Source organism: Telmatherina bonti, assembly GCF_933228915.1.
Source record: "Telmatherina bonti genome assembly, chromosome: 17".
Taxonomy (NCBI): Eukaryota; Metazoa; Chordata; class Actinopteri; order Atheriniformes; family Telmatherinidae; genus Telmatherina; species Telmatherina bonti.
In genome coordinates this window covers 28,398,668-28,417,205 of record NC_136615.1, presented here as the reverse complement: position 1 = coordinate 28,417,205, position 18,538 = coordinate 28,398,668, and the positions used below count along the sequence as shown (strand labels likewise).

The window sequence follows — 18,538 nt, the reverse complement described above, 5'->3', positions numbered from 1 at the left end:
GTCATACTCAGCGTCTCTTCATCTTCTGGTTTAATTAAACCTCAGAATCAGGACTCATTTCCCTTGACCACACAATTACAGCAAGGAGTCCCAGAGTGAAGCAAGCGCTGCAGAGTAATAAAAGGAAAAAAAAAGTCCCACAGTGATTTTGTTGTATTTAATGGAAGAAATAGATGGCATTTGGTTGTTTTTCTTTCCTTTTCTTTTCTTTGTTTTGTTTGTTCTCCTAAAGGGGACACAACATTGCAGTCCCCGGGTGTGTTTGGCTCAAAGTTCAGCATTTTGCTGACCCACATACACCGCTCAGAGACTTAAAATGGATGCCTCAGCAGTACCTGAACAAGCAAAAAGCTGCTTCCATATCTTGTCGACATGATGTAGCAGCTTGCAGTAAAAACAATCCCCACGTGTACAGTAACGACACCTGCCAAGAAACACCTGACCTCCATTCCAGCCCCAACTTAATCACCTGAACCCTTTCGGCTGTGATGATTTGCAAAGCCCCATGTTAAAGTCCACTATTTGGCTCCCAGTGTGGATAGACACAGGATAATTTGGACTATGGTGAAAAGCAACGTGAGGATGAGCAAATAAACATACAAACTTTTGTCAGATTAGACCACATTAGACGCTGTTGATGTCTCTGGGAATGTTAGCCAATGTTTACACAATGGTGAGAAAGAGATGTGTCCAGACAACAGAAAGGGAAACACCTACACACACACACAGGAGACCTGTGAGGTTTAAAAGCCTTGCGCATTCACACTCGCTAGCTCACACACTCGGGGAAGGGGAGGGGGGAGAAGAAAGAGAAGGAGGATAAGGAAGGGGAGGACCTGGAGTTGGAGCGTCTCACCTTTGTTTCTCGCTCCTCCAAGAGGGTCTCCAGCCTCTTCTGAGCAGCCCTCCCCTCATGGTCGTCGCTCACGATCAGGATGATGTGGTTCCAGTTGAACTCGCGCATCAGGTCGAACCAAACATGGGCCTGGTGGGAGTAGGGGGGCACTGTCCGCAGGAAGGACAAATGGATACTCTGAGGAGCAAAAAGCAGGAAGTAAAGTCAGTCAAAATGTTAAACGTTCTCCAATCGGGCCATAAGTATGTGGAGATGTTTTCATGGCGGACAAAGAGCTTTAAATAGAAACTACAGTCTCGTGCTTCAACTCTCTGTCTGCTTATGGACGATAATGCGATGGTGGAACGGGATTTGTCATAGCATCTTATTAAAGCTCATAGTTTTAGAACTGCCCAGCCTCCATATATGAGTCATCCTAATCCTCACAGATAATGTCCTGGATTTGCTTTGAAGATAACAGTTTAAAACCTCTATTTAGGTTCATGGGATCTTGAAAAGTCCTAAAACTCGACTGCAAATACTTTAATTTTCTTCATATTACATTAAACATCCCCCCAAAAAAACCCTAATCACTTTTTGCAAATGAAATGTCTGTGAAATGCTTTGGCTCAAATAGCTCAGACACACAGAACAATTCCCTTTTAAAAGCAGGAATTTTCAGCTCTTTCAGGAGGTGAATTGAGCCGATCACCTCCACAATTTTTTTTCTTTATTAAAGATATCTGATATTATCGTCATACCGATTTTATCGGCAGGTATCGACATTAAAATGCAATATCAGAAATGATCGGTATTGGTTTTTACTTTTTTTTAATGGCATAACTTCTACACACAACATGCACATATTATATATCAAACTCTTCACCTAGTCTCAAACTCAAAATGACTAAATATAGGTGATAACGTTTCTAGATATTTTTGCGTGTTTGGCACAACTCACTCTAAAAGTATTGGCATCTGTCGATATCGTTATTAGAAATTAAGAGCTTGAAAATCGGTATATTGGATATTGGGGGGGAAAAGTCCATATTGAACATTTCTCTTCTCCATGATTGTCCTAATTTCGATTAACCTTGAGCCACTGTGTAAAGATATATTTTGACACAAACTGCACTTAGTAACCCTTGAAAAATACTGGAAATAACTTAAGAGCTCTCACTACCACACAACAGGCTGATATCAGACTATCACACACCAAACTGAGAGTTTAATATTGCAAACACTTTGTTTTCTTTTGCATAAAACAATGTTGAAGTCACAGATGAGTCATTTGGAAGTTGGATAAGAACTTACACAAAATACTTGTAGAGCATTGTACGGTTACTTCTTTCTTTTACTTTGTCTACAGTGAAGCAAACAGCAAAAGCAAAGCTGAGAGATACAGGGAATTTAGCATCATTAGAGTCTGGTGTTAGAAAAAGATAAGGAGGCTGGAAAAATTTTCATAGACAATTTACTAAATAATTATCACTTTATAATTATTTTCTTAGTTCTTAAAGGCAAAATTAAAGTCAGAATTTCAAGTAATTGTCTTAAAAAAATAAAAGAAGTAAGAATATTTTAGAGTCTGGATATATAAACATTAAACATAGTAATATTACTGATTCACTTCTACAGTGTACAGCTATGTGAATATGTGATATACCGCAGAGTCTCTGCACCCACATTCATCACTCTCTGCAAGCTCCAAGTGCCAAGACGGAGGGGGGGGGGGGAATCAGGCAATTGAGAAATCACTGTAATCATTGCAGTGTTGTCTTTTGTTTTAAGGAATGACGAAGCCATTGGTTCATGTGGGCTGCAGCTACACCAAAAAAGCAAAAGAACCAGAAGAGCTCTGCAGGAAACAGCTGTAGCATCGGCTTCGTACCAACTCACTGCGTCCTCTTAACACACACACACACACAGTCACATGACAGGAAAGGGTGGACAAGATGTGTCATAGTTTACTTTATTAATAGACAGGATTTGTTATCTCCATGATTTTAACATGATTCTAACATGTTCACTGGCACCATGAGAACAACAGCAACTAGTTTTTTTTTTACAAGTAAATGACTCAACATGTCATTTACATGTTATATGTCCAGTTCATTACAAGATGTTTTAACATGTATGAAATATGTCAGACAAAATGTACAATCTGCCAAAAGATAAATAAAAAAAACTGCAAAGTTGTTTTACTGTGGGAACCCAAATCACCCCAGTAGCAGCTGTCCTGGTTAGCAGCAAAGCAAAAATGAACTATAGCTCAAAGCAGGGGTCTCCAACTCTGTTCCTTGTGGGCTACCACCCTGCAGGGTTTAGTGTTTCCCTGCTACAACACACTTGATTCAAATGAAAAGGTTCTCCAACACCTTGTCGTCATCTACTGCACCTGTTAATGAGCCATTGGTTTGGATCAGGTGTTCTGCAGCAGGTAAACACTGAAACCTGACGGATTACAGCTCTCCAGGACCGGAGTTGATGACCTTTGGCTCAAAGTATATAGATCCAAGTAAATACATGTGTTTGTTAATGGTAAAATAATGCTGAACTCGGTGGCTGTGGTGTGAAAAAGCTGCATGAGCGATCCTGACTCAGACCCTTTGAATCTTTAATGTTCTTTGTTTATTTTAATTAGCATGATTATAAACTCAACCTCTTTGATATCTCAGTTTATATTTAATTCTCTGGCATTTTACTCATGCGATTCATTTTAAGGTTTTGTAACTAATGTCTCCTGCTTTTGTAGCATTTCCCCTTAGGAGTATTATTAATGATGGTCTTTCAAAGTTCTGCTGGAAAGCCATTTAATCACAGCTCCTCTAATGGACACTGATGGGACATTTAATCTAGGAAGCTTCTAAGGACGCCCCCAGGGGAGCTTCTCACTCCTTCACTTTGCATTCTTTCTCTTCATCTCTCTCACCCATCACTCACCTTGTCAGAGTAGATGGACATGCGGGTGGTGAGCCCCACCACGGGGATGCGGTAGAAGCCTGCAGTGTAGGAGACAGGCGTTGGAGTGAGGTGGTCATTGGATTGGGGAGGGTGACTCACCAGGATAGCGTAGACCTGCAGAGACACAGAGGAAGAATACTCATTCTGACAGCAGCAAGATAAAATTATTCCAGCACCCTGAGAAAGACCTGATACTTCACTGGTAAACTAAATGTGGTCAACTCAAACATGGAGTTTTAAAGCATTTAATGTTTTATAGGAAATGCCATGAATATCACATACATGTGTGCTGGGTAGCGGCGGCTCCCAGAACACGCTAATGGCAGCAGTTATGTGCTGTAATGAATCATCAGAAATGTCGCTCACTGCTTGATGTGCATTTGCACGGATTTAGGCGAAAGTCTGCAGACGTGAGAGTGGTAAACCAAGATTTACAGACATATTCCACAACCTGGCTGTTTTTCTGACTGCAGCTTGTTGGAATATGTTCTACATCAGGGGCGTCGAACATGCAGCCTGCCCGAGGGGCCCAATCTGGATGGGTTTGGTAAATGTAAAAATGATTGAACGACAATTTTACAGAATAAAATAAAATGAAAAAGTAACTATAATTCCTAATTTGTCCACGTGAAGTTGCATTTTTCTTTATTTTTAAACATTTCCCATGCAGGTGGAGAACTTGTTTTACCTTTTGTAGCTTTCCTGCTTAATACATCTGACTTCAGTTTGGATTATCAGGTGAACTAGTTCAGGTGGTCTGAATTACTACATTCATTCATTCATTCATTCATTCATTCATTCATTATCCTAACTGCTTAGTCTGATTAAGGGTCACAGATGTAGAAATATACAGATGTGTGACTTCAGACTAACTTCTATCTCTAGACAGGTTACTCTAATCATCTTGTGAAACACTGTTTTCCAGTTTCAGATACATGTGATAAAACGTTTTAGGATTTTGCTGACCCATTGTGATTCACAAATTGTAATGAACATAATTAAAATGTAAGCATTTCACAATATATTTATATTTCTTTGCATAAACACAAAAAAATGTGGCATGTATGTTATTCATAGGTTATTTTTCTATTATTTTACTGGTACTTGACATCAAGTTGTGCTGTGTGTGTTGCCTGTGAACTAAAATGTTTTTGACGCCTCTGGTTGAAATGATGTAATTCCATCAAATATTCATTAAAAACTCTTTCAATTTGGAACTGATTTAATCTATTTCCTCTGGTAACAATTGTTTATTCAGAATAAGAAGTCTTTAAATGAAGAATAAATGCAAACATTGTGCTAAAGCCTTCGTTTTTGTTTGCATTCGCAATTAATCAAGCAGTCAGAAACTAATTGTTCCTGGGAATCTAGGACATGTTAGACCCCTTCAGTGTACGTGGCCCATGGCAGCGGCCTGCATTATGCAGCCACTAATTCAGCCCGAAACATCTATTCTCTTCCCCAAGATGAGGTAACCTTGTTACTGCCTAAAATAAAATGTAATGAGTCTGAAACTGCTACTCTGAAATGTTGTATAACAGGTTAAAAATAACATTTCTGAAGCATAAATGTCCACACAAGTACTACCCAGGACAAGGCTGCAGAGGAGCACACAAATATCCTCTGTTCCCCTGATGCTGACTGCACGGGCAAGCGGAATGACAATTATTTGTCGCAGATTAGGTTTAGTACCAAAGTGGGCCAATTGCTCCATTTTTAAAATGAACGTGCACGAGCCCAGACTTGAGAGATGCCTCGGAGATCAGGAGGAAGGGGAGTAAAGTTGGCACGGCTGTGCAGGCATGGATTATTGGATACGAGCAGTCCGTATGGTTGGGTCAAAAATGAGGTCTATCTTCCAAGGGCTGCTCGCAGGCGAGCTATTCCTCCATCTGCCACAGACTGTCCTTCTCAGCAACTGCTTTCACCTACAAGCTAATCTTTTTCTGATAAATCATCCCATAGACTCCCTAGTTTAGTTGGGATTTAGTCTTATTTACCAGAGGCATGTGTGCATTTATGTTTTGAACTGCTTGCAGGTGTCATCTGTGCAACCTTATAGGTGGATTGCATGCTTGACATCGGATGTGAGTTAGTCATTACAACAAGTGGAGGACCAAGAACATGAAAGCAGAACTGAAGCTGTGGGTGTTTTTCTTTCTGTATTTCCTTTTTCTTTTTTATGAAGCTTAATTATGTGTGTGGGAGAGATGGGAACAAGAGACACTTCACGCCTCAACATGCTGTGGCATAATGTTGCTGCATTTTAAAAAGCAGCGTTGAGCATCGCATCAGAGGACAGTTGGTGCATTTCAGCGAGCTCCGACTCTCAGGGGCGCTTAATCACTCATCATGCATTACTTATGGGATATGGTTGGTGTGTTGCATCTGAAGCACATTCAGTGTGAGTTTTTAGGAGTATAGTTCACATAAAAACAGCTCTTTGTGGAACATCTCCCCCCTACTGCAGCCAAAGTAACCAATGCACACGGATGGAAAGACGGAAATAACACTGATTCCATGTGTTGTAACCATGTTCTTGCCAAGATTCCCTCATGCAGCACAAACAGCAAAAAAAAAACAAAAAACAAAAAAAACAGTTAATGGTGAATGACATATCATGCTTGTTCACCCTTGACCTGCTCCTTTGCACTTCAGTAGATCTGCAGCTGTGTGCCCGGAAATGTGCAGTTGCCCTATCATCTGAGATATGCCTCAAACCAAAAGGCTATTTTTGGATGTAAACAAAAGCATCTGTGGGGAGTTCAGTGCAAAGTGGACAAATATGTGGGGGGGGTGTATTAAGGGTGCATCTAAGGGGCAAATCCGTTTTCCTGTAGAGTCTATGGTTAATGTTTTTGGAGGTTTAATGAGGTAAAAATTGACTCAGGTTAATCATCTCATTAGGGTGACAGCCTGAGGGTAAGAACACGTTATTACTGATCAGGTGGAGGGAAGGTATTTTTCTAAAAGCCTCAACTTTATGTGAGAAGGAACAGATACGTTCAGGCAGATTTTCATCCTTTATCAAACCAGTAAAGCAAAAAAAAAAAAAAAATCTCATGGAGTTTTACCAATGCAGCTGGCGGTAAATGAAGCAGTGTGCGTGTGGCAGTGAGCTCTACCTGACTGGAGATGAGGTCCTCGCACACGGACAGAGCCATCTGGATGGCGTTGGGTTTGTGCGTCACCGAGATAGCGGTCAGCTTGAACTTGTCCCTGCCGTAGACCAGGTTGGCCTGGGTCACGGCATCTTTGAAGACCTGCTCGTATCTCTTCTGGCTCAGGACGGCCCCGATGTTCACGATCTTCGGCTCGCAGCCGGCCCGCGCGCAGGAGCACGAGAAGAGCACCGCCAGCAGAAACAGACGCATGGCGTGGATGGCCAAACAGCACAGTGCAGCCCGGTCGCTTTTCTCCCCGGTGGCGGGTCGGCTCGGCTCTGACAGATCAATGCAGACACGATCCAGGTGGGCGGTGTGAGCGCGAGAGGAGGCAAAAAAAAAAAAAAAAAAAAAAAAATGGAAGAGGAACACCCCCCCCCCCTCCCCGCGACCAAAAAAAAAAAAAAAGAAAAGAAATTTAATGGCTATGTGCAATGCGGAGGAATGTGCATGATCACACGAAGGTGCATTCAGTCAATCAGAGGCATCCGAACTGCATTGTTCTTGCCTTTTTTCTTTGCAGAACTGTCCGAACCTCCGTGTGGTTTGAGAGAGAGAAAAAGATAAAAACCAGTTAAACCATTGTCCACGCTTCTAAATATCCTCCTCTGTCCAGCCGAATCCCAGCGCTCCCAGTCCGGACTGCTCCAGCCGGTGTGTCCGGGCTCAGCGGCTGCTGTCCTTGGTGCTGACAGCTGTGCATGCGCGCCCGACGGTACAGCGCGTTCCCGCCGTATCTCCGCTAACACTCAGGGTTTTGCGCGTTGGCGTGCTGCTGCTGCTGCTGCTGCTGCTGCTGGTGGTGATGATGGTGATGATGAAGAGGAAGAAGGAGAAGAAGAAACAAGAAGGTGGTTGCATGTAAAATTAATGCACTTTATCTTGTCAGCGTGTTATTCCTAACGTGACATGAGAGCCAGTGAAGGCACACATGTAGTGTTACCTGCAGGATGTTGCTTGGCTAAGAAATTCCTTTTCATTCGCTTTGTTGGTGTGTTTAATTTGCAAAGACAGAACCAGACCAAAGAGTAGATATAGAGGAGAGAAGAGAGTCAATCTAACTGGTTTCCAGATCAGAGTTGAGCCATGAACACTGGCTGTGATGTGAGTCAGGATGTTTTCCTCCCAGATGTAAGGAGAGTCTGATTTATTTGCTTATTTTTCCACTCAGGACATTTTTCTATCAGCCGGACTTTCTGATCAATTTCTGTGTGCAGGACGGAGTGAAACCAAGCTGTATTATAGATTTTATATTGCCCGTCTGTGTGTTTGAACACACAGTTGGGAGCATCCCTGCAGAGACATGAGCAGAGCCAGTCTCCTGGTTACCTAGGAAACAAGCTTTTTTTTTTTTTTTTTTTTTTTTTTTTACAACAAGCGCGCGCTCTAAAGGAGCTCTTTGCAGCGTGGAAATATAATGGCAAGGCATGAGTGTATCCATCACAGCAGCAGGTCGAAATAAATGACAATAACAAAATGACCATAAACGAACATCAAACAAGATAAAAGGAGACACATCTTGCTATTTTACTCCTCAGCAACCCATAAAACTTACTGGTTTTATATTTCTCCTGGGGGAGTTTAGGTCAGACCCATTATGTTCAACACAACTATTAATATAAATCAATACAACTGAAAAAAGATGTTCAGGAATTTTACCGATTTTCTTTGTCAGAGTTTTAAATCACGGGAAATTTGTGTTGCTGTGAGGTTTTTAACCACAACTGTGTGTGTGTGTGTGTGTGTGTGTGTGTGTGTGTGTGTGTGTGTGTGTGTGTGTGTATACTAGTAGTCAAAAGTTTGGACACACTTTTCCCATTGCATGTGTTTTGTTTCCAAGCAGCTTGGAAATATTTTTACATGGTTTTGAGCTGCACACTGCAAAAACTGAAATCTAAGTCAGATTAAAAATCTTAAATTGAGTACACATATTCTTATTTTTTAAAGATAAGATAATTCTTAGTTTTTATGCCAGAGAATTCCTCTTGTTTTAAGAGTATTTTTTACTTGTTTTGGGAAGTCTTGACAAGTCCAATTTTCTTGTTCTGTTGGCAGATAATTTATCTTATTTTAAGCAACATTTACCTCATTTTTGTATATTTTTTTCCCTGTTTTTTAAGGCTGTGTTTTTGCAGTGCAGTTCTTCAGACTTGAAGGTTTCACAGTTTTGTCCTTGGCTGCTTTCGCATTCCTTTTCCATCTTTGTACCTGCATGGTCAGAGAAATGTGTCTCTTTTTCTGTTAAACCTTATAACACTTAATGAATTGTTCCAACATATATGAGATTTTCTTTATTTTTTTTCTTTTTCTAACACAGTTCAGAAGATAATACAGTCGTATGAAACATTGTTTTTGTACCAGCAAACTGGAGTACAAAAGTGTTCTTAAGAAATGGCAGTGGAGGTGGAGGTGGAGGTGGATTGGGGGTACGATGACCCAGATACTGTTCACTGTTGTGTCACAAGACTGTCAAGAAGCCATTCTTAAGGAAGGGAAACAGGCAGAAAAAGTTGAAGTACGCCAAATTACACAACTGAGCTGAAAATCAGTGGCGACAGGTCTTACTGAGGTTTAAATGCTCCCTATAGCCCTGAGTTTAACTTAGAACAGAACAAAAGGCCATCAACAAGGAAGAGCTTTGGAAAACACAAGACTGTGTTAAAAAAGATAATCATATAAAGTAATCATGTAATCTATTTTATTTTTGTGTTTGCATGTTTCTATAAATCCCTGCACCTATTTTTCTTTTTTTTTGTTGTTGTTGTTTTTGCAATATTAAGAATAAAAGATCCACTTGTTTCCTTATTGGATAGTTTAAAAAAATTAAATAAAACAAAAGTAAAAATGCTTAAGGTTAAATTAATGGAGTTTTATAAGGAAATATGTTTGTAGGGTGCACGCTTGAAAATCTTAAAATATCTGAAATAAACCTTGTCTCTTGGTGTGCATATTCAGTTTTTGATCCATCGTGTTTCTCAGTGGATGACGATTTTCTTTTAATCAAATCCACGGAGTGTTAAAGCACACACCTGAACTAAAAATACCAGATTCACAGACGCGAAGAGAAATGTCTCTGTTCCCATCAAGCCTCAGAAAACAACTGATAAAGTAATAATGTTTCAACAAGCACCAAATAATTATCCTCCCAGCCTGAGTGTGACTGCCACAACTGTTTAGGCTTCAACTGCGTAAAGGATCCCCCCCCCCGCAATTCTCTTCCAGTCCAATCATCCACCACTCATACGTCAATAAAGCCGAACCAATCTACCCTGCAGCTATCATGTAATAAGTCAGCTTGTTTGCTGCTGGAACAACTCTCCACATACGCTAACGAAAAAACAAAAACCCCACCAAAAACATCCCTGTATCTTTAAGACTTCATATTCTTCATATAAAAAGACAAAAATAAGAACAAGCAAACAAAGAGCATGGCAGGCTTTGAAGGGTGCACACACTAATCCATACAAAGATGCACACTCTGGAGTGAAGTAGACTTGGAGCCTCCACCCACACAGAAGTAATACTGACTATTACCACCCACACAATCCTCTGCTAGGCAAGAGAAGAGACGCGTGTGTGTGTGTGTGTGTGTGTGTGTGTGTGTGTGTGTTTATGTGCATGTGTTTGGATATTACTCATGCTGTGGTTAAATCATTTACGCAATCACTCAATGAGGACATGATTTTCTTATGGGGACAAAAAGCAACGCTGCACGTTGTGATTCAAGGTCGGGGTAGGCGTATTGGGGTGCAGAAACTTTACTCTGTGTTTTAGGTAAAAAGGATATATTTGATTAAACACCCATATTTGAGGCATAAAGTGGGAGTAAAGTGAAACGCAGAGCAGACAGAGCATGTCACACTTAAACTCCTACATGTTTTAACGCTTAACTTGACACAAGTAAGCTTGTCTGCAAACTGTGTTTATCCAGATCCTTGTAGAAGTCTTTGCATCACATGACAACGTTGTCAGACCACAGCCTCTCTGACTAGAAAATGCTGAAGTTAAACAGTGTGAAACACAATCAAATAAATGATCATCTTTCTGCAGGGAGGGACATCCATAACATGGAAGCTCACAGTAAAACAATGCATATTTTGACAAAGTTGACGGGTCCTGAAATGTAATTGCCCGGAGGAGTCCTCTGCAGATGGATGGCTGCCTATCTGATGTGCTTCTCATGTTGTGGGAAGTTTGTGCATTAATTATAGATACGTAAGCCTGGAGTTCTTTCCTCTTTGCTTGTCCCTGTGCTTGTTCCTGAGCTGAAGTGCTCATCTTGGTGAGAGCACATAAAGACACTTAAAGATTGAAGTTTCTAGTTTTACTTCTAAAAGCCTGGAACAACCAGGAGTCTGCAGGTCTGAAAATAGATTAAATACCAAGCTACAAAACTGGGATGCTTGCAACTGAGAAGATAAATCATCCATCCATTTTTCTTACCTGTTGTTCCAATTAAATGTTGCAGGAAGCTGGAGTCTATTGCAGCAGTCATATGGCGAGAGGCAGGTACACCCTGGACAGGTCGCCAGTCCACTGCAGGGCCAATACAGAGACACAAACAGCCATTTATTATCACTGTTAGGGACCATTTAGAGCATTGGTGTCAAACTCCAGTCCTCGAGGGACGGTATCCAGCGGGTTTTTGTTGTTTTCCTGCACCAACACACCCGATTTAAATCAAATGTATCCAACAGCTTCTTGTCAGCCTCTGCATTCATTTCAGTCAGGTGTGTTAGAACACGGAGACAACTAAAACATGCAGGATTTCTGGCCCTCAAGGACTGGAGTTTGATACCTGTGATTTAGAGTAACAATCAATCTAACATTTATGTCTTTGGACGTTGGGAGGAAGCCGAAGTACTCAGCGAGAACCCATGCACACACAGGAGAACATGCAAACTCCACACAGAAAGGCTACCAGGTGAAGCCGAAGCTCAAACCAGCGACCTTGAGGCTACAGCGCTAACCGCTACACCACTGTGCTGCCCAAAATCAAATAATAAAAAACATCATCATGTCAAGTTATTGCTGAGATTTGATCTCAGGGAAACAATACGACCTGGAGGGAGGAGGGGGAGCGTCAGCACATACACCCCCCCCCCTCCACACTACAATATTTCTAACTTTAAATATTCAGTGATTGTGATCATGGTTGATCATTAGCAATGTTTTTGAGTTTAGTTTAGTTTAGTTTAGTTTAGTTTAGTTCAAACAAGCAAAAGAAGGTAAGAAAAGAAAATATATGTACATACCTATACAGTACATACACACACATATACATATGAAGAAAGAAAATCATGATATTTATAACATTAATATTATTATTATTATTATTGTTATTATTATTATTATTATTATTAATAATAATAATAATAATAATAATGCCTCACCAATTTATTATTTATTATTTATTATACAATTTATTATTTAAAGAAATTCTAAAAAAAAAAAGAAAAAAAAAGGAGTTTGAGAAAGGAGTGGGAAGAAGTATAAACTTATTTGGTATTCCCAATCCTTTCTACTCATCTAGGCTTATAGTCTGCGATGCTGCATGTCACAACATACTTATTCAATTTAATATACATATTTACATACACACACACACACACACACACACACACACACACATAATTTACTTGTGTGTGTACATCTTATGATTTGATAAGGTAGTTGAAGTTCTACAAACTCATAGTGAGTTTGCATATTGATTGATTAAAGTCAACTTGATATTTTTTACAGTGAAGATGACGCTAAAAAGTAACTTTAGGTTCAGTAAGGTGCCCAAATCTTTGTATATTTTCTTATTAATATTTAAAATGTTAATTTATTATTAAATTTATATGGACCGTTGTGTATGTACCAAATAAATTAAATTTAAAAAATAAATAAAAATGAACAACAAATTGACACTGATTCCTGGAGTTTTTTTCTCAGCTTTGTTTCAGGTTTTTTTTTTTTTCACTAGCTCACAGACGTACATCAACAAACTGAGCGGCGACAGGAACACAAAACCTTCAAGAGACTCAGTTTCAGCTTTCATCGTCCCTCTTTGAATGGAGAAGATGGATGTAAAGGTTTAGATTAGCAGGCGAGGTATCCTTCATGTGCTCCGTGAAAGCAGATCAAGCTGTTTTTTTGTTGCTAAGAATATGCAGCCGGTACAAGCACAGCCGAGCATCCGAGCTGCTCTGATGAGAAGTAGGTCAAGATGAGACCCAGACAAATGTGAGGAGTTCTGATCCAAAGTCAAACATCCATTTTGTGTAGCACAAAATCCCACAGAGCCGTGTCACACTTCAAAGGAGGAAAACATCATCAGAGGTAGACAAACTGGCAACAGACAAGGCTCTTTAAGTTTTAGAGAAAAGCCTGTTTTAAAAATGATGACGTATAGTGAGAAGTTGCAGTTTTCAGCTTTAATCATAATTAGGTGAGTAATGATGCATCAGTTTATGCTGATATGGTGATTCAGAGGCAATAGTGTTGATCCAAAATGAAAATATTATTTAAAAAATGTGTTCTCTTTCACTGATTGGATCTAAAAATATGGTCATTGGTATCATTTTAATCAAACTCAAACCTGTGCTTGGCAGTAACCAGATGGCATACTGACTGTACTGATGTTCATATAGTTGCTCTGAAAACTGGGGATTTTGTGCATTGCAAGGAATCTCAAAACATTCAGTTTGCATCTTCAGAGACGTGTGGCATGGACATTTATGCTGTGGTAGCTATTAAAGCCAAGTTGTGGCAGTGGGGGTCAAAGCTATGATGAAACCTGGGTCACTTTCCATGCTTGACGATCATAGCAAAACTCCGAACTGGACATTTTTCTGAAACAATGAAGATATTCATTGTACTGAGTTCACATGACCATTTGCATTTGACAAGTTTAAACTCTACAGTAACCCCTTTGCAGATGATGTGGAACGATCACTTCTGAATCATTAAATGCGGCTCGTTTCTGAAATAGCGACTCATCCAAAGGGAAGTATGACTCTGCAGATTCTACAGTTTCCACTTTCATCCACAACACACGGCTCCAACTATCTGTGATGAAGATGAACATTAGAGTTGTCTCACTGATCCACACCTTCATTCAGACTGCAGAGTTTATGGCTCAGAGCCTAACTCTAACCCCTGACCCCTAACCCAGTGTGTCTCAATCCCAGTCCTCAGTCCCCCCCGCCCCCCGTCCTGCTTGTTTTAGACATGTTCCTTCTCCAAAGCACCTGAGTTAGATTAGTGAACTTCCTCATAAAGTTCTTTTCAGCCTGTTAAAGAGCCCTTTTTTCATTCAGGTGTGTTAAAGTAGGGTTGCCTATAAGACATGCAGGTCAGGGGGTCCTGAGGAAACACTGCCCTAATCCTGACCCTAACCATCTGGCAAAGAAAAGATGCACCGAGCTTGGGATAAAGTGTCCAATGAAGAGGTTAGTGATTGAATAATTAACAGCTATTTTGATGGTATAAAATACAACGTTTTAATTAGAAATGATTCATTCAAAAACTAATAATAATAATAATAAATAATACAAAGTTACAAAAAATATACCTCTGATGTCTTAAATCACATTTTATAAAAGTCAATAGACAAGAGTTATATCACACTTTATATCAGATATCTTGAGAAGAGAAACGTTTCTATTTCTGTGATTTATTTGACACGGTGGTATTTAGTCTTGTGTTGACAGGTAAAAGCTGCCAGGTGTGTGCCAGTCAAAGATGTATTACTGAAACCGACTTGACAGACATACCAAGATGATATTCTGGAGCCAGTGGTGATCCTAGATCTCCAGAATCTGTGTTGATGTTTTCTTTTTGTTTGTTACTTTTTTTTTTTTTTTTTTTTTTTACAGTGGTAGTGAAAAAGAAATCAGAACAAGAGTTAACATCAACAGCAGAATATTTTGGCGTCGATACTGACATGATTAGCTGTATTGCTCATCCCACAACAGTAGAATCCTCATTTTATACCTCATTGTGAAGGTGACTAGTCAGGCTTTCCAACAATGTATAATACAACACAAACTGGTATAATAAAAGGAGAGAATGATTGACAAAACCCAAATGATTTAGAGCACATTCGCATCAGCCTTTTTTTATTCCTATGCTGGTCCGTTTGCTGGGAAAGTCCGCTTCGTTTAGGGAAATGGGAATTCGCCAAACAAATTCTGATTCAGATCAAAGAAGCAGACTTGGTCTGACAACAAATGCAGGTCTCAGTCCACCTCAAGTGGACCAAATACAGAAATAGGACTACAATATCACAAAAAATGTCACTTCCTTGCATTTGGCATACTGTTGCATTGTGGGTAGTAAACGCCATTGTTGTGGTGTATTTCTGCAGTACACCCGCATAAGACAAACTAAAAACCCAAAACAGCGATAGTTTCATTCCATGTTTAGCTTGCAGCTGGAAGAAACAGAATTTTCTTCTTCACGTGGGTATTGTCCTCTTCTTTGCTAAATACCAGTGCAGAATGGGGATATATTACTCTAATGGTTCGGCTCATGCAGCATAAACATGTTCTCAGTCCGCATGGATACCCTCCCTACAACTGAGCCAAATCCCAATCAGACTGATACTATCCTGATGTGAATGCACCCTTGGAAATAAAAACTAATTTTTGTGCAAAGTTTATATAAAGCACGGGTGTCCAAGTCTGGTCCTCCAGACCTACTATCCCTGCCACTTTTGATGCATGATTTCTTTAACAGACCTGAGTTAAATGAGTGGCTAGTTACCAACCCCTTTGCAGATGAGGGCCTTTTGATTCAGGTGTGAAGAGGGATGCAGGATAGTACATCTTCAGAACTGGACTGATATATAGCATGTACATTTGTTGACCTAGTTGGCCTTCAGCTTGTTCCCTAATTTTTTTGCCCCCCTTGTGTGACTGAGCTTGACATGTCTGCTGTAGATCGTTTGAAAAACAACCAACTAGTTTTAAATCAATGGCTTTAAAAGTAGAGCAGCAATGAAGAAGCAGATGGAGTGTTAGTCGTCTTAAACACGCAGGAAGTCCAGATGCAGCTCCTATATCTGCTTCTGCTACTGTGAATCTACATTTTAAGGCATTGTGTAAAAACCAGGTGTTGACTCATCTAAGCTGCTCCACTAAGCTGTTCTTCCTCTAAAACCTCCACTGTGGAAGTGGGACAGTCTCTTGACAGAAGGGGCGCGGAGGTCAGCTGGTGTTGCCGGCATGGTTTGTGATGACAGCACCGTGGTGCTGCAGATGGAGCGCTTGTGTCGACTGCTGTCGCCGCACAAACTCCTGACACTTCCACTGCAGCCAGGCCGATTACTGCCGGCAATAACCCCACTCTTGTGGAACAGATGTCTTTTGATCAGCCCCATCTGTTGCTGTTTGTGCTTCTACTTTGTGATTCTCATCACGGCTGTCCTGATGTTTGTGCTGGAGGCGAGGAGGGAGGGAGCAAGGCTGTCCCATCCTCTTGGTTTTAAGCTCCCTTTTTTTTCCCCCATTGCCTTACAGATCAGCGACGATCGACTCTTCTCCAGCTGGCAGGTGACTGTTAAACGCCATCTTAACTGTCAGCTTCAAAAGCTTTTGTTTAGCCATACTATATATTATAACAATACACGCAAAGCAACCCTAACAAAGGCTCAAAACTTCATCTTTCCTCATTACAATTCTACTTTCTTCCTGAACAAGGCTCAAGAGGCTCAATTATTGATGCTTCATTTTAACAAGCAGATTATCTCACATCACAAACTAAGATAAGTTCACTACCTTCACAGATAAGTAGTACTACAATACCATGAGCCTCGGAGAAGCGCAGCTGACTAAGTAGTAGCAGAACGGTGAGCTTTTCACCGTTCTGCTCAATTTAACATGCTAACGTATTTGGCACAACGAAAAGCTTTCACTACTTCAGAAATGCATGATTAAGCACTGTAGGAGCTGAGGGGAGAGATTTATTCTATATATATCTAAAAAAAAAAAAAAAAAAAAAAAAAAAACATCTACATTTGTAGATTAGCTTGTTGCAAAAATTCATTTTAATATTGAGGCTTAATGGGGAGGTCATATGATATTAATAAGATATTGTGCTTTTTAACATTGATGCGAAAAGCATCATCATCATCATCACAGACAGCTGGATTTTATGCACCAAATCTAATTAAACAAAATTAAAAATTTAAGCTGCTTGGGGAAAAAAAACAAAAATAAACAGTATGAGTCATTGTTCTGGTGTTAAAGATGCATGTAAAATACAGATTTCTGTATTTATACATTTTACTGTCTTACGGCATTTGCATGTATTTCAATTTGTTTATTATCGTTTCCATAAGTTCTAATGGTCATTTCATCGTTTGTTGAACACCATGTAACCAATGTGGCTTCAACATAAAGATCCATTTGTTCATGAAGAGTGGGCCAAAATACCTTCTGAGAGGTGCAGAAGTCTCAAGGACAATTACAGGAAACGTTTGATCTGCTGTGATCCCCTCTAAAGGTTGTGCTGTTGTAAGAGGGGGGTAGTTGGATCCAAAGAGCGGTCACAGTCGGCGTTCCAGAGAAAGGTTTTATTTGGTCTCTCCAGATCCTGGTGATTTCTCCAGCAGGGATTCGGAAGACTGGCGGACTGGCAAACAGCAGGGGAGCGAGCGTGCAGGTAGATGGGCAGGTAGCAATAACAGACTGAATTTCTGAGAGAAGGAAGGCACATGACAGATTACTGACTGGAGTTGTGCACGGAGCAGAATAAGCAGAGGCCGAGAGACGTTTACCAAAGGACAATCAACAATCTGCCGCTGGACAGCTGGATAGTCTTAACTATGCTGTCGCTGATTGCCGAAAACAGATCAGGTGTGCTCCAGTTGTCAGACGCCGACCACGCCCACCAGGGAACAGGAACCACCACATGAGCAACAAAATATGAAGTTAAGAGGAACATCATTTTTGTCCAAGCTTGCTACATGAGTTTATTTTTTTCATACATATATATATATATATATATATATATATCTTTTTTTAAAATATATTTTATCTATTGATGCGGGGTTGTAAAACAATGTCTGACTTTCACTGAGTAAATTTAGTAGAATTTTTATGTATTATTACTTTTTTCAGATTCAGGTTATTTCTGCTACCATTTTGACTTTTTCTTTCATTGATTGAAGGGTACCAAAAATTTTTTCCTCATGTTTGGTGGTTATCCATTTCTACTTTGTTGTATTCACTCGTCAATATTCCTGTTTGTGGTCAGAGTCCACCTGGAAACGGGAGTCCTGGGACACAGTAGCATCTCACAATTTTACAACTTTTAGTGACACTACTGTTTGAGACAAGAGGTCAAACTCTACACGTTTTTTTGATTATGTATTCTGTGTTTATTAAGTTTATTAATGTGAATACCCATTGGGCATTCACAGTAATTGAGATCCGATTCTTTATTAATGTGAATGTCCATGGGGGCATTCCCATTATCGAGATCCTGCTCGGCCATTTTTATTATTATTCCACCAAACTTTGGCGTGCTACTCCTCCTGCGCCGTTCAAGTCACTTCAACCATTCACTTCTTAAACCCTGCAGCTCC

At 40.1% G+C, this 18,538-nt stretch overlaps 1 protein-coding gene across 5 annotated transcripts in view; it reads right to left on the bottom strand.

Annotated features, from left to right (window-relative positions):
- The window catches only part of grin1a (glutamate receptor, ionotropic, N-methyl D-aspartate 1a), a gene marked incomplete at both ends in the record, with an annotated part of 45,782 nt that extends 38,609 nt beyond the window's left edge, over nt 1-7,173 (bottom strand). For all 5 annotated transcript variants that reach the window (XM_079257178.1, XM_079257179.1, XM_079257181.1 and 2 more), the window contains 3 exons: nt 857-1,033; nt 3,779-3,913; nt 6,925-7,173. In XM_079257178.1, coding sequence (XP_079113304.1) covers nt 857-1,033; nt 3,779-3,913; nt 6,925-7,173 — 561 coding nt within the window. The remainder of the gene's footprint in view (nt 1-856; nt 1,034-3,778; nt 3,914-6,924) is intronic.
- Nucleotides 7,174-18,538: the final 11,365 nt, after the last annotated feature.